Source organism: Bombina bombina, chromosome 4 (assembly GCF_027579735.1).
Source record: "Bombina bombina isolate aBomBom1 chromosome 4, aBomBom1.pri, whole genome shotgun sequence".
Taxonomy (NCBI): Eukaryota; Metazoa; Chordata; class Amphibia; order Anura; family Bombinatoridae; genus Bombina; species Bombina bombina.
This window is the reverse complement of record NC_069502.1, coordinates 865,366,998-865,383,514: the sequence shown is the minus strand read 5'-3', so window position 1 is coordinate 865,383,514 and position 16,517 is coordinate 865,366,998. Positions and strand designations below refer to the sequence as shown.

The 16,517-nt window shown below is 39.6% G+C and overlaps 1 protein-coding gene across 2 annotated transcripts in view; it reads right to left on the bottom strand.

The window, feature by feature from the left end:
- The window catches only part of LOC128655664 (gastrula zinc finger protein XlCGF57.1-like), a 58,567-nt gene that overhangs the window by 32,710 nt on the left and 9,340 nt on the right, over positions 1-16,517 (bottom strand). The window contains exons 4-5 of one of the 2 annotated variants that reach the window (XM_053709248.1): positions 6,445-6,540; positions 695-1,111 (exon numbers count right to left, since the gene is read on the bottom strand). In XM_053709248.1, coding sequence (XP_053565223.1) covers positions 695-1,111; positions 6,445-6,540 — 513 coding nt within the window. The remainder of the gene's footprint in view (positions 1-694; positions 1,112-6,444; positions 6,541-16,517) is intronic. The other variant, XM_053709249.1, reaches the window with a different exon arrangement.

Here is a 16,517-nt window from a genome sequence, read left to right as displayed (position 1 = left end):
GTAAGTGGCTTTCACTCCTCTTCACTCTCCTGCATGGGCTCTGCTTTTAGACTTCTATAGATTGATCGGCTGTTACTGAGATCACAAACAGAAAGTAAAACAGCCATTTTACAAATGTATGCTGAAAGCATCCACTAGATGGAGCTGGTTTGCAAGAAATCACATACAAATCAATGCAGTACAACCACATATGAGGATTTATTTTTTTTAGCAAAAAAATGCGCTCTTGCGGTTTTTAAATTGCTGCAATTAATCACGGTTTTAAATCGCATATGCGATTAATCGTGCAGCCCTAATACATACATACACCACATGTACATACATACTCACACTACTGTGTGTGGCAGATGATAAAATATGCTGTGAAATAATAATGCTTTAACAAATAGAAATGTTAATAGTTTATTTTTATCAATTAATAAAATCCTTCAAAGTGTGTGAACAGAGGGAAAATCTAAATAAAATCAATATACTGTATATATATGTCCTCCAATGTGCAATGCCAGACCACAGTTTGTGTTTGTTAGATAGTGGTTTAATACATAAAGTACATATAAATTACTGTATAATAATAGAGAATGCATAGTACGTTTTTAAAATCATCAATTTCCAGCAAAGAAAAAACAGGACAATCTTCAGCACTACCATATAAGTAAGAAACTATTTCCCACATATAGAAAATTAAAATATTTACCTCCAGTATGAGTTTTCAGATGTGTAATAAGATGTGCTTTCCGAGAAAAATATTTTCCACATTCATAACATGAAAATGCTCTTTCTCCTGTATGGATTTTCAGATGTCTCTTAAGATCCCATTCCCTAAGGAAACATTTCCTACATTCAGAACATGAAAATTCTTTCTCTCCTGTATGAGTTTTCTCATGTCTAATAAGTTCCCATTTCTGGCTGAAACCTTTTCCACATCCAGAACATGAAAATGATTTCACTTCCATATTAATTTTCTGGTGACTAAGAAGATGTGATTTCCTGTTAAAACATTCCTCACATTCACAAGATAAATTCCCCACGTGGCTTCTTTGATTTGGAAAATGATTGAAAGAAGTTTCAGTACTTTGGCCATAAATAGGACTATTGCAGTTTGTGGTTCCATCTGTTGAAAAGAAGTACAATGGGAGTAATATTATTTATTAAAAGGGACAGTATACTCCACAACTTTTATTGTTTAAAAAGATACATAATCCCTTTATTACCCATTCCCCAGTTTTGCATAACCAGCACGGTTATATTAATATACTTTTTACCTCTGTGATTACCTTGTATCTAAGCCTCTGCAGACTGCCCCCTTATTTTAGTTATTTTGACAGACATGCATTTTAGCCAATTAGTGCCGACTCCTAGGTAACTACACGTGTGTGAGCACAATGTTATCTATAGGGCACACATGAACGTATGCCCTCTAGCTGTGAAAAACTGTCAAAATGCACTGAGATAAGAGGCGACCTTCAAGGGCTTAGAAATTAGCATATGAGCCTACTTAGTTTAGCTTTCAACAAAGAATACTAATAGAACAAATCAAATTTAATGATAAGTAAATTGGAAAGTTGATTAAAATTGCACGCCCTATCTGAATCATGAAAGTTCAATTTTGACTAGACTGTCCCTTTAATAACATTAATTTTTATGAGATCATTTAAGCTGTTCTGAATTAATGTGTACTACAAGGAGAAAGGATCAGCTATGACTTCTATACTTTTTTCCCAGCCTCCATCCTAAAGGTTAAGAGCAGTTTGCTGGAAACTAGAGACACTTAAGGACTCTTCAGGATCCCATGTTTGTCAATCATTAAAATAATTGTGAATCACTTAAATACATAAATATAATGCTATTGCAACTTTTAAGCTATAATTTTTTTAAATGTATTTAAAATTATGTTAAAGGGATACTGAACCCACATTTTTTCTTCCATTATTTAGATAGAGCATGCAATTTTAAGCAACTTTCTAATTTACTCCTATTATCAATTTTTCTTCATTCTCTTGTAATCTTTATTTGAAAAGCAGGAATATAGGCTTAGGAGCCGGCTCATTTTTGGTTCAGCACCTGGGTAGCACTTGCCGATTGGTGGCCAAATGTTATCTCTACTTCTTGGAATCTGTTTTAGAGCAGTGGAAGAAGATATCACATGTAAATGGCTGCATTTACTTTGTGTTTTCAATGCCTTGGGCATACATTAAACAAGATTAACAGATTTATTATTCATGGTTGTCTGTTTGGCATGCTAATGCCTATACTGACTGCTGTTTATAACAAGTACCATTTGTTGGACATTTAAATGTTCTCATACATTTGGTGTATACTCTGTTTTGTATACAGGTATTTTGTAAAGCATCTATGATGCATAAATGAAACAAATGGATTAAAAGAGCATAAAACCCAACATTTTTATTTCATGATTCAGATAGATTGTGCAATTTTAAACAATTTTCCAACTTACTTCTAAAATCTAATTTGCTCTGTTCATTTTGTATCCTTTGTTGAAAAGCTCACCTAGGTAGCCTGAGGTGCAACAATGTACTACTGGGAGCTAACTGGTGATTGGTGGCTGCACATATACGCCTATTCTCATTAATCTGCCAGATGTGTTCAGCTAGCTCTTATAGTGCATTGCTGCTCCTTCAACAAATTATACCAAGAGAATGAAAATTTTATAATAGAAGTACATTGGAAAGTGGTTTACAATTTTATGTTCTATCTGAATCCCGAAGGAAAATTTTGGGTTTCATGTCACTTTAAATATCCCTTTAAGAGATTCATTGCTACACAATGAATGTCAGCAGTGTGTGGTCTGAGGGAGAAGGTAGCACAAAACCTAAAAACACCTTATAAACAATACACAGTTAATCATGCTAATGAAATTGTCTCTACATAATCACTTTATTCTGTCTGTAGGCCAATAACAAGTGGACCACTATTTAAGGCTGAAGACCTGAGGAAGAGAGGAAAACTCTCGAAAGCTTGTCTTTGAAATATTATGTTAGTCCAATAAAAAAGGTATCACTGCATACTGCAATACTTTGTTATTTGAGCATCTTATCTACTGGACTAACACGGCTAATCCAATCTTCACTGTATTTATGTGTATATATGTCTGTAAATACATAAATACACATATAAATACATATGTACACATATAAATACATATGTACACATACACATTGTTTACTTTAAACTTGTAATATAAGTGGAAAACCGGATGCATGCAAAAACCAGAGATATATTCCTTATCACTTGCGCGTAATTGTAAAAGCTTCACTCATAATCTGGCCCTGTGCGTTTCATCTATTTAAAAGACAAAATCATGGGGGAACTTCCGGGCGGCGGCCATGACAGGTCATAAGACCCCGCTAGCTGCTTCAGACCTTAACATTAATCTACAGAAAATCTACCATTTAATATCCCATCAAAGGCTGACCTGTATTATATTATGGATAGTAAAGAAAAGGCTCTCTAATGAAGCTACTCATCTCAAGTTTGATGTAGATTTCAGCCTTCCGGATACTATTTGGGGTTCCGGCCTTTACACAACCCCCCAGCTGAGAATTCCCTTTCGTGTCTCGGTCGTTAAGCGGCAGTGTTATCTTGCAAATCACTGCAGAAACTTCATAACATACATTACAAGCTGAGTATCCCTGATATGGACATACCTACCATGGAAGCTATTCACTTGCTGAGTGAAATAAGCAGTTTGTTCGACGATTACCAAAAGGCCTTCTCAGATATCCTTAGAGAAGCATTTCAAACTACCTTAGATGTTTCCTCAATGAGCAATTATCTCACTGTTCCTGAGCGTGATCAATATGATGACAGCGAAGATTAAACATCCGATGAAACCCTAACAAAACCCCAGAAAGTCATGTATGTGGGGTCAGGGGCTTTCTCAGCAATAAAGGGAGCACCGGATGTGGCTATTGATACAAGCAATGGAGGGATTCACCCAGTGCCCCCCCTCCCATCATGCGGGTGTAATGGAGGTATCGGATGTAAAAATCTTGTTTGCTGCTCAGAAACCTGTTAGTGCAAAAACCCATCTACACCTCACCTCGCTCATGGACGACGCCCTGACAGAGCCGGTTTCTTAAACGCAGTGTCAGATTGCTGCAATTCAATACAGAGGAAAAGATCTTGCAGCAAACATGTGGCTCCAGCACCTTGCTCTGTTCCTTGATGAGCCGGACTAAACAGAACAACTAAGGCCGTTGGTGACAACGCCTAGAAGACAGATGCAAAAATGGCCAATGTCTAAGAACGATGCGATTCTCCACCTCCAAGATCCCCTCTCTCAGGTCTGCTTTCCTGTGTACATGGAGATCGGCATGACTGCACACAATACAGCAGGTAGCATTTTCCATCGTCTAGGAATAGGCTAAGAGACTTGCTATACTTTCCGTGAAGGACCTATGTCAGTACATATTAAAACCTTCATAAGTAGCCCTATTAGTTCCAAAGGCTGCTTTGTATATGGCATAGTTATCTAAACGTTCCATACAGACAAAATAACTAATTATCATTGCTTCATCATCATAATTATATGTGAATGTACTTGTGGGAACTCTATATGAGGACTGTTATTGTCTGAGTGTCTATGGTCACTCTCACTTTATTTGTATCTCTGTTATAGTTTTCATTTTCACTTAACTACATTATAGACAGTGACACTAGCTAGGAACACTTTTTTTTTCTTTCTTCTTTTCTTTTTTCTCCTGGCAGCTATTCGCTACTGCAAACGTTTTGTGTACCATAGAAGTAACATTCTTAGTCTTGTCTTAAGACTTCCACTCCCATATTATTGGATCCCTTCTATATTTTTAGACAATACTGCCTATTAAGGACATCATGGGAGATCCGCAAGACACTATATACCATCTGCACACATTAGAGTTGCCTTTTACTACTAATACAACTATCTGTATGATATTACTGTTATTCCCTAGCAATACAAGTAACTGTGCTCCGCATAAATCACATACTAGATAGAGACCCTCTCCTTCCCTTTAGATTTGGAGCAGCGTACTTTAATTATATTTACAATATGGGGATCCTCTCTGTTTATTTATAATTGTATAACACTGTACCTACGTAACTCAATGTCTGTCATTTTGCTGCTGTAGATTGTGTTCACTCTGACTTTCAGGACGATGGTTTCCTGTATACAAGATGTCCATAACTTATGGGTTTAGTACCCAACTGACACATTCAATTTACTACTTAAAGGGACACTAAACCCAAATTTTTTTCGTTCGTGATTCAGATAAAGCATGCAATTTTAAGCAACTTTCTAATTTACTCCTAAGCTTTTTTTTTTTTTCTAATTTACTCTAAGCTTTTCTTTTTTTTGTTTGTTCACGACTCTGGACAGCACTTTTTTATTGGTGGATGAATTTATCCACCAATCAGCAAGGACAACCCAGGTTGTTCACCGAAAATGGGCCGGCAGCTAAACTTACATTCTTGCATTTCAAATAAAGATACCAAGAGAATAAGGAAAATTTGATAATAGGAGTAAATTAGAAAGTTGCTTAAAATGTCATGCTCTATCTGAATCATGAAAGAAAATATTTGGGTTCAGTGTCCCTTTAAGAAATGTGAATGTGCTAAAGTAGTTATTAATGCAGCTTTATTGAAAGATACAAGCCAATTATGGTGATCTCTTAACATTATCTTTATGCTTTTCCTCCAGCCCATTAAGCTTTATAAGCGGTATAGAGGAGTTATAACTGTTTGACCCTATCAACCTTACCCTCCCATGTTAATACCCATAACCTGCATCTCTAAAAATGTTAGGTCTTAGTAACTTAAGTAAGAATGCTTGTTTTCTTGTAGGCAATAGTCAAGTGTGCTAATGTCGCACAACAGTTTGTTTTAATTTTTTTCTCTTTATCTTAATTTTACTCAGACACTGCAAAATGTTATTTCTACTGCTCTCCGTGGTAGGGATCCCTTATAATACTAATCTAATGGGGAAATTTAACAATATCACATTTAAAAAATAAAATAAAATTTGAGGTAATTTGAGACCCATGAATGGTCTCCTTTATATCAACATACCTTCTATAGTTCTTATTGATTCTATATATTATAAGGTCCAAAAGTGGCCTCATGAGTGGGTGAGAAGGTCCATAGCTTTATTGGCATGTCTTTCTATTTTTCGTTGAAATTATTTACTAATGTTCCTTTCCTATATTATTGATAACAACTTGTTCAACATGCAAAATAAAACTGTATTTTTTTCTGTAATATCTTGTTTGTATACCAAAGCATAAAACCTCAATAAAAAATATTTTAAAAAGACAAAATCATTTAAACCTGAGCTACACACTAATGTGTGTGTGCTGTGTAACCATCTGAGCAAATATAACTGTTATTTACATGAGACAAAATGTCACCCTCACAGAATCTTTCCTTTATTTAATATGCGTTAATCACCTTTAGCCGTATTTATAGGAACTTCATCTTCCTCAGTCTTCACCTGATCACACGTATACAGATCTTCAGTTATCTCAACTTTCACTATATCAGCATCTGTACAAATAAAGCAGTTTTTATATCCCATGATCTAGTTTTTATAATTTACCATAAAACTATTTGAGTATTTCCCAGACAGACAACAGCACCAAATATACTAACTGTGGTACTAACCCTCTATTTTATTAATAATCTTATATATTTTTTAGCTGGGAATGAAACTTAGACACAACATGAGTGCGCATTCACCTGCTACCTGCGTGCCTCAGACATAACATGCGTGATTACTCACTTGTAACAAATGTGCCTCAGACACAATATATAAGCACCCTCACCTGTAACCCGCAACCCTCAGATACAAAAACATAATTTATGCTTACCTGATAAATTTATTTCTCTTGTTAAGTGTATCCAGTCCACGGATCATCCATTACTTATGGGATATTCTCCTTCCTAACAGGAAGTTGCAAGAGGATCACCCACAGCAGAGCTGCTATATAGCTCCTCCCCTCACTGCCATATCCAGTCATTCGACCGAAACAAGCCGAGAAAGGAGAAACCATAGGGTGCAGTGGTGACTGTAGTTTAATTAAAATTTAGACCTGCCTTAAAAGGACAGGGCGGGCCGTGGACTGGATACACTACAAGAGAAATAAATTTATCAGGTAAGCATAAATTATGTTTTCTCTTGTTAAGTGTATCCAGTCCACGGATCATCCATTACTTGTGGGATACCAATACCAAAGCTAAAGTACACGGATGATGGGAGGGACAAGGCAGGAACTTAAACTGAAGGAACCACTGCCTGTAGAACCTTTCTCCCAAAAACAGCCTCCGAAGAAGCAAAAGTATCAAATTTGTAAAATTTTGAAAAGGTATGAAGCGAAGACCAAGTCGCGGCCTTGCAAATCTGTTCAACAGAGGCCTCATTTTTAAAGACCCAGGTGGAAGCCACAGCTCTAGTGGAATGAGCTGTAATCGTTTCAGGGGGCTGCTGTCCAGCAGTCTCATAGGCTAGGCGTATTATGCTCCGAAGCCAAAAGGAAAGTGAGGTTGCTGAAGCTTTTTGACCTCTCCTCTGTCCAGAGTAAACGACAAACAGTGTAGATGTTTGACGAAAATCTTTAGTAGCTTGTAAGTAAAACTTCAAGGCACGGACTACGTCCAGATTATGTAAAAGACGTTCCTTCTTTGAAGAAGGATTAGGACACAATGATGGAACAACAATCTCTTGATTAATATTCTTGTTAGAAACCACCTTAGGTAAAATCCCAGGTTTGGTCCGCAGAACTACCTTATCTGCATGAAAAATCAGATAAGGAGAATCACATTGTAAGGCAGATAACTCAGAGACTCTCCGAGCCGAGGAAATAGCCATCAAAAACAGAACTTTCCAGGATAAAAGTTTAATATCAATGGAATGAAGGGGTTCAAACGGAACTCCCTGAAGAACTTTAAGAACCAAGTTTAAGCTCCACGGGGGAGCAACAGGTTTAAACAAAGGCTTAATTCTAACCAAAGCCTGACAAAATGCCTGGACGTCTGGAACCTCTGCCAGACGCTTGTGCAAAAGAATAGACAGAGCAGAAATCTCTCCCTTTAAGGAACTAGCTGATAATCCTTTGTCCAAACCCTCTTGGAGAAAGGACAATATCCTAGGAATCCTAACCTTACTCTATGAGTAATTCTTGGATTCACACCAATGAAGATATTTGCGCCATATCTTATGGTAGATTTTCCTGGTTACAGGCTTTCGTGCCTGTATTAAGGTATCAATGACTGACTCGGAGAAGCCACGCTTTGATAGAATCAAGCGTTCAATCTCCATGCAGTCAGTCTCAGAGAAATTAGATTCGGATGATTGAAAGGACCTTGTATGAGAAGGTCTTGTCTCAGAGGCAGAGTCCATGGTGGAAAGGATGACATGTCCACTAGGTCTGCATACCAGGTCTTGCGTGGCCACGCAGGCGCTATCAGAATCACCGATGCTCTCTCCTGTTTGATTTTGGCAATCAGTCGAGGGAGCAGAGGAAACGGTGGAAACACATAAGCCAGGTTGAAGAACCAAGGCGCTGCTAGAGCATCTATCAGCGTCGCTTCTGGGTCCCTGGACCAGGATCCGTAACAAGGAAGCTTGGCGTTCTGGCGAGATGCCATGAGATCCAACTCTGGTTTGCCCCAATGATGAATCAATTGAGCAAACACCTCCGGATGGAGTTCCCACTCCCCCGGATGAAAAGTCTGACGACTTAGAAAATCCGCCTCCCAGTTCTCTACGCCTGGGATATGGATCGCTGACAGGTGGCAAGAGTGAGTCTCTGCCCAGCGAATTATCCTTGAGACTTCTAACATCGCTAGGGAACTCCTGGTTCCCCCTTGATGGTTGATGTAAGCTACAGTCGTGATGTTGTCCGACTGAAATCTGATGAGCCTCAGTGTTGCTAACTGAGGCCAAGCCAGAAGAGCATTGAATATTGCTCTTAACTCCAGAATATTTATTGGGAGGAGTTTCTCCTTCTGAGTTCCACGATCCCTGAGCCTTCAGGGAATTCAAGACTGCACCCCAACCTAGAAGGCTGGCATCTGTTGTTACAATCATCCAATCTGGCCTGCGAAAGGACATACCCTTGGACAGATGGACCCGAGATAGCCACCAGAGAAGAGAATCTCTGGTCTCTTGATCCAGATTTAGTAGAGGGACAAATCTGAGTAATCCCCATTCCACTGACTTAGCATGCATAATTGCAGCGGTCTGAGATGCAGGCGCGCAAATGGCACTATGTCCATTGCCGCTATCATTAAACCGATTACTTCCATGCACTGAGCCACTGACGGGCGTGGAATGGAATGAAGGACACAGCAAGTATTTAGAAGTTTTGATAACCTGGCCTCCGTCAGGTAAATTTTCATCTCTACAGAATCTATAAGAGTCCCTAGGAAGGAGACTCTTGTGAGTGGGGATAGCGAACTCTTTTCCTCGTTCACTTTCCACCCATGCAACCTCAGAAATGCCAGAACTATCTCTGTATGAGACTTGGCAATTAGAAAGCTTGACGCCTGTATCAGGATGTCGTCTAGATAAGGAGCCACCGCTATGCCTCACGGTCGCCAGAAGTGAGCCCAGAACCTTTGTAAAACTTCTCGGGGCTGTAGCCAACCTGAAGGGAAGAGCTACAAATTTGTAATGCCTGTCTAGAAAGACAAACCTTAGGAACCGATGATGATCTTTGTGAATCGGTATGTGAAGGTAGGCATCCTTTAAGTCCACTGTGGTCATGTACTGACCCTCTTGGATCATTGGTAGGATGGTCCGAATAGTTTCCATTTTGAATGATGAAACTCTGAGGAATTTGTTTAAGATCTTTAGATCCAAAATTGGTCTGAAGGTTCCCTCTTTCTTGGGAACCACAAACAGATTTGAATAAAAACCCTGTCCTTGTACCGTCCGCTGAACTGGATGGATCACTCCCATTACTAGGAGGTCTTGCACACAGCTTAGGAATGCCTCTTTCTTTATCTGGTTTGCTGATAACCTTGAAAGATGAAATCTCCCCTGTGGAGGAGAATCTTTGAAGTCCAGAAGATATTCCTGAGATATGATCTCCAATGCCCAGGGATCCTGAACATCTCTTTCCCACGCCTGGGCGAAGAGAGAAAGTCTGCCCCATACTAGATCCGTTTCCGGATAGGGGGCCGTTCCTTCATGCTGTCTTGGGGGCAGCAGCAGGCTTTCTGGCCTGCTTGCCCTTGTTCCAGGACTGGTTAGGTTTCCAGGCCTGTCTGGAATGAGCAACAGTTCCCTCTTGTTTTGAAGCGGAGGAAGTTGATGCTGCTCCTGCCTTGAAATTTCGAAAGGCACGAAAATTAGACTGTTTGGCCTTTGATTTGGCCCTGTCCTGAGGAAGGTATGACCCTTACTGCCAGTAATGTCAGCAATAATTTCCTTCAAGCCAGGCCCGAATAAGGTCTGTCCCTTGAAAGGAATGTTGAGTAACTTAGACTTTGAAGTCACGTCAGCTGACCAGGATTTAAGCCATAGCGCCCTACGCGCCAGGATGGCGAATCCGGAATTCTTAGCCGTTAGTTTAGTCAAATGAACAATGGCATCAGAAACAAATGAGCTAGCTTAAGTGTTCTAAGCTTGTCAATAATTTCAGTCAATGGAGCTGTATGGATGGCCTCTTCCAGGGCCTCAAACCAGAATGCCGCCGCAGCAGTGACAGGCGCAATGCATGCAAGGCGCAGTAAAATAAAACCTTGTTGAATAAACATTTTCTTAAGGTAACCCTCCAATTTTTTATCCATTGGATCTGAAAAAGCACAACTGTCCTCAACCGGGATAGTGGTACGCTTTGCTAAAGTAGAAACTGCTCCCTCCACCTTAGGGACCGTCTGCCATAAGTCCTGTGTAGTGGCGTCTATTGGAAACATTTTTCTAAATATAGGAGGTGGGGAAAAGGGCACACCGGGTCTATCCCACTCCTTGCTAATAATTTCTGTAAGCCTTTTAGGTATAGGAAAAACATCAGTACACACCGGCACCGCATAGTATTTATCCAGCCTACACAATTTCTCTGGTACTGCAACTGTGTTACAGTCATTCAGAGCAGCTAATACCTCCCCAAGCAATACACGGAGGTTCTCAAGCTTAAATTTAAAATTAGAAATCTCTGAATCAGGTTTCCCCGAATCAGAGATGTCACCCACAGACTGAAGCTCTCCGTCCTCATGTTCTGCATATTGTGACGCAGTATCAGACATGGCTCTTACAGCATTTGCGCGCTCTGTATCTCTTCTAACCCCAGAGCTATCACGCTTACCTCTTAATTCAGGCAATCTGGATAATACCTCTGACAGGGTATTATTCATGATTGCAGTCATGTCCTGCAAAGTAATCGCTATGGGCGTTGATGTAATTGGCGCCATACTAGCGTGCGTCCCCTGAGCGGGAGGCAAAAGGTCTGACACGTGGGGGGAGTTAGTCGGCATAATTTCCCCCTCAACAGAACCCTCAGGTGACAATTCTTTTATAGATAAAGACTGATCTTTACTGTTTAAGGTGAAATCAATACATTTAGTACACATTCTCCTATGGGGCTCCACCATGGCTTTCAAACATAATGAACAAGTAGTTTCCTGTGTCAGACATGTTTAAACAGACTAACAATGTGACTAGCAAGCTTGGAAAACACTTTAAACAAGTTTACAAGCGATATAAAAAACGTTACTGCGCCTTTAAGAAACACAAATTTTGTCAAAATTTGAAATAACAGTGAAAAAAGGCAGTTAAACTAACGAAATTTTTACAGTGTATGTAACAAGTTAGCAGAGCATTGCACCCACTTGCAAATGGATGATTAACCCCTTAATACCAAAACCGGAATAATAAATGACAAAAACGTTTTTCAAACAGTCACAACAACTGCCACAGCTATACTGTGGCTTTTTACCTCCCTCAAATACGACTTTAAAGACTTTTGGGCCAAAAAAAACCCCTAAAATAGGCCCCTCCCACTCATATTACAACAGTGGAGAGCCTTAGGAAACTGTTTCTAGGCAAAATTCAAGCCAGCCATGTGGAAAAAAACTAGGCCCCAATAAGTTTTGTCACCAAACACATATAAAAACGATTAAACATGCCAGCAAACGTTTTATATTAAATTTTTATAAGAGTATGTATCTCTATTAATAAGCCTGATACCAGTCGCTATCACTGCATTTAAGGCTTTACTTACATTAATCCGGTATCAGCAGTATTTTCTAGCAAATTCCATCCCTAGAAAAATATAACTGCACATACCTTATTGCCATTCCCCCTCTGAAGTCACCTCACTCCTCAGAATATGTGAGAACAGCCATGGATCTTAGTTACTTCTGCTAAGATCATAGAAAACGCAGGCAGATTCTTCTTCTAAATACTGCCTGAGATAAACAGTACACTCCGGTACCATTTAAAAATAACAAACTTTTGATTGTAGAAATAAACTAAGTATAAAACACCACACTCCTCTCACGACCTCCATCTTTGTTGAGAGTTGCAAGAGAATGACTGGATATGGCAGTGAGGGGAGGAGCTATATAGCAGCTCTGCTGTGGGTGATCCTCTTGTAACTTCCTGTTGGGAAGGAAAATATCCCATAAGTAATGGATGATCCGTGGACTGGATACACTTAACAAGAGAAATATGTGTACACTCACCTGTAACTCACATCTTCCAGACATAATGTACAAGCGCACTGATCTGTAACCTGTGCGCCTCAGACACAATTTACATGCACACTTAACTATAACTCACATCCCTCAGACACAACATATGAGTAAACTCACCTGTAACCTATATCCCTCAGACACAACACACGTGCACACTCACCTGTAAACCATGGACCTCAAAAACAAAACATCCATGCACACCCACTTCTAACCTGCGTTCCTCAGACACAACATGCAGGCACACTTACTTGTAATCTGTATCCCTCAGGTAGAACATGCATGCGCACTCACCATTAACCCGACTCCCTCACACACAACACATGTGTGCACTCAGATACACTGCATACCTCAAATACAGTATACATGCGCACTCACCTGTAACCTTCATCCCTTAGGTAAAGCATATGTGCACTCTCCTGTTACACACATCTCTCAGACATAACATTTGTGCACACTCAATTTTGTGATAATAAAATGGTGCACAATCTACCCATCCTGACAACATAAAAGATGTAAGCAGGTAGTTTAATGGTGGTGTAAATGAAGATGGATTACCATAGGTTCTTCTGAAAGTCGAAATTGAGCAATCCCCTTTTAACCCCTTAATGACACAGATGTTCCTTGTACGTTTTGTGTCCTTAAAGGGACAGTAAAGTCATAATTAGAGATTCATGATTTAGACAGAGCATACATTGTTAAACAACTTTCCAATTTACTTCTATTATTTAATTTGTTTCCTTCTTTTGTTATCCATTGCTGAAAGATTTATCTAGGAAAGCTCAGGAGCAGCAAAGAACCTAGGTCCTAGCTGCCGATTGGTGGGTGCATATATATACCGAAAGTCATTGGCTCACCCATGTGTTCAGTTACAAACCAGTAGTGCATTGCTTCTACTTCAACAAATGATACCAAGAGAATGAAACAAATTTGATAATAGAAGTAAACTGGAAATTTGTTTAAAATTGTATCTTCTACCTAAATCATGAAAGAAATATGTTTGGTTTCCCTTTAAGGGTTTTTTAGCCTTGTAATAGCGCATTGAGATGCAATATTACAACATGCCTCACTCCTGGAGGCATTGGGATATATTTTTTATATTTAACTCCTTAAAAAAGAAAACCACAGGTAGACGACATTTTATTCACACTTACTGAACCAGAACACTCTATTCCCCCACTACTACACGACTTCCAACAGTTTCACAAACTCTCCAACTTTAAGATCAATTCTACAAAATCTGAGGTACTAAATATTAATCTAGATAAGGCCACTCTACTCAGGGTTAAACAAATGACTCCCTTTACCTGGTGCAAAAACTCACTACACTATCTAGGTATAGAACTAGCAGCTACACTAGAAGAAATCTTTACCAAAAACTACGAACCTATTAAAAAAACTATAGTTAGAGACCTATCATCCTGGCTATCCAAAAGACTTTCATGGTCAGGTAAAATAAACACCCTTAAAATGAATATTTTCCCAAGACTACTATACATCATGCAAGCACTACCTATTCCTTTACCAACATCATACCTTGCAAGTATTCAAAAAGCATTTAGTGACTTTGTGTGGGCCAGAAAACCTCCTAGAATCAATCAGAACATTATGCAAAAACCTAAGTCGCAGGGAGGACTGGGTATTCCTAATATAGCGCTTTACAGACAATCCATCTTTTTGCAAAGAATAATAGATTGGCACATTCACCACGATCACAAAAGATGGGTACAACTAGAACATTTAATATCTGATACTCCCCACCTGGGCAGAATATGTTGGAGTTTGGAGAAAAATCACTAAAAAAAGATACATAGCAGTCCTTTAGTCAGGGAAACCTATGAAGTTTGGGAACGAGTCCTTTCCAAAACCACACACATCTCCTCCAAACCGTCCCCCCTCACCTCACTCATAGAAAACGGTCAATTTACAATTGGCCACACTATCCTGACAACTTTAGCAGACTCTAACATCCGTGACTTCCCAGTTTGCAAAATAACATCGGGAGACAAAATCCTCTCCCAAAGCGAACTATTAGACAAAGGGTACACCTACTTCCATAACTGGTTTAACTACCACAGAGTTAACCGATTTATCTTGTCGCATGATCAAAGTAGAAACATGGTTAGGCCACTAACAAACTTTGAAACACTTTGTACCAGGACCCCTCCGATATCCCACACACTCTCGTTGATTTATCAAATACTCACAACAAACACTCCAGGCTATGTCACACCATATCTTGAGAAATGGGAGGATGACTTAGGAATCATAATACTTCCTCAAACTGGCACATCAATCTTCCAAAACATCACAAAAACTTCAGTCTCGCTCTCCGTAGTGGAACTGAACTTAAAGATACTACATCGTTGGTACCTTACACCTCGGAAAATCCATCGCCTCTTCCCATCATAGATCAGACTGCTGTTGGAGATGTGGCCATAGTGGCAGCAGCATGGCTCACATGTGGTCGTGGTGTAATACCATCCAAACATTCTGGAGATTAGTCATTACTGAAATAGAATCAATACTAGAGGTTCAGTTTCCTCTGGACCCCCTGTTGTGGTTGCTATGCAAACCCCCTAACATAAAACATAAACCCCACAAAAAGCTATTTTACGTGTTGACGAATAGCATTAAATTTTTAATAGCAAAAAACTGGAAGAGTAGGACAGCCCCACCAATAACAATGTGGTCGCTTAGGGTATCGGAACTCCTAGAACTGGAGGAATACTTTTATATGAAAAATGACAAAATGGACGTATATGCAGAAATGCTAGCTACGTGGGAATGTTATCTCAAAACTCAAATACCAGCATAGGCAATCGGTCAGGTTAATATTTACAATAAAATACACAGGGTTAGGGCGAAGTTTCAATCATGGGTATGGGCACCCCTCATTTGGTTCTACATATAATAATGACGTTTATAACTCCATGACAGGGTTCTGCGTGACAAGGGCAATGGGCAACATAACGTCCTTTGTGAAATCTCTACCTTGGCAGGGTGGATCAGCATTCTAATCTTTTCTTTCTCTCTCGCTTTCTTTCTTTCTTCAAACCCTTTCTATTCCTTTTCTCTTCTATCCCTTCCTAGTTTTCAAGCAATGTTATTAGCACCCACTTGGGTTTAAACATAAAAGAGGGGAGTTTACCCTCCTTCTTTACACTCATTAATACCTGTTTAAGATAAACTGTAACTGACAATATTATTCAGTTTGAAGGGAGCTGCATCTCCTAGAATGTACATTGTAAACTCTAAACTTAGTTTTCTCTTTGTATGCTATATATTTTACACAATAAAGTCAGTTTTCAAAAAAAAGAAAAAAAAAAAAAAAAAAAAAAAAGAAAACCACAGGTGACATACAGGGTATGCAAAACAGAAAGAGAAGAAGTATGCCAGGAACGAACAGCAGCTTCAATAGCTTGTTCTATGGCCAGGTTACCACCTGGGAGTAGCTTCTTTCTGCCCAATTTTGCTTTTCACAGAGGAAAACTTTCCTGTAGTATATCAGTCTGATCCCGCTGATATGGTCAGTCCAGCCCCGAAAACGGCAACCCCAGATGATCGTTTCGGCCTTCTCTGGGCCTCATCAGTGAGGTGCAGCCATATTCCTCTAAACACATTGGGCAAGGAGTCCATGTCTGGTTTCCCCCATCACCCATAGGGAGACTATCCCCAGAGTCATATTTACATATGCAAAACAGAAAGAGAAGTAGTCTGCCAGGAGCGAACCCGGTTACCACCTGGAAGTAGCTTCCTTCTGCCCGGGGTAACCAGGCCATAGAACAAGCTATTGAAGCTGGTGTTCGTTCCTGGCAGAATGCTTC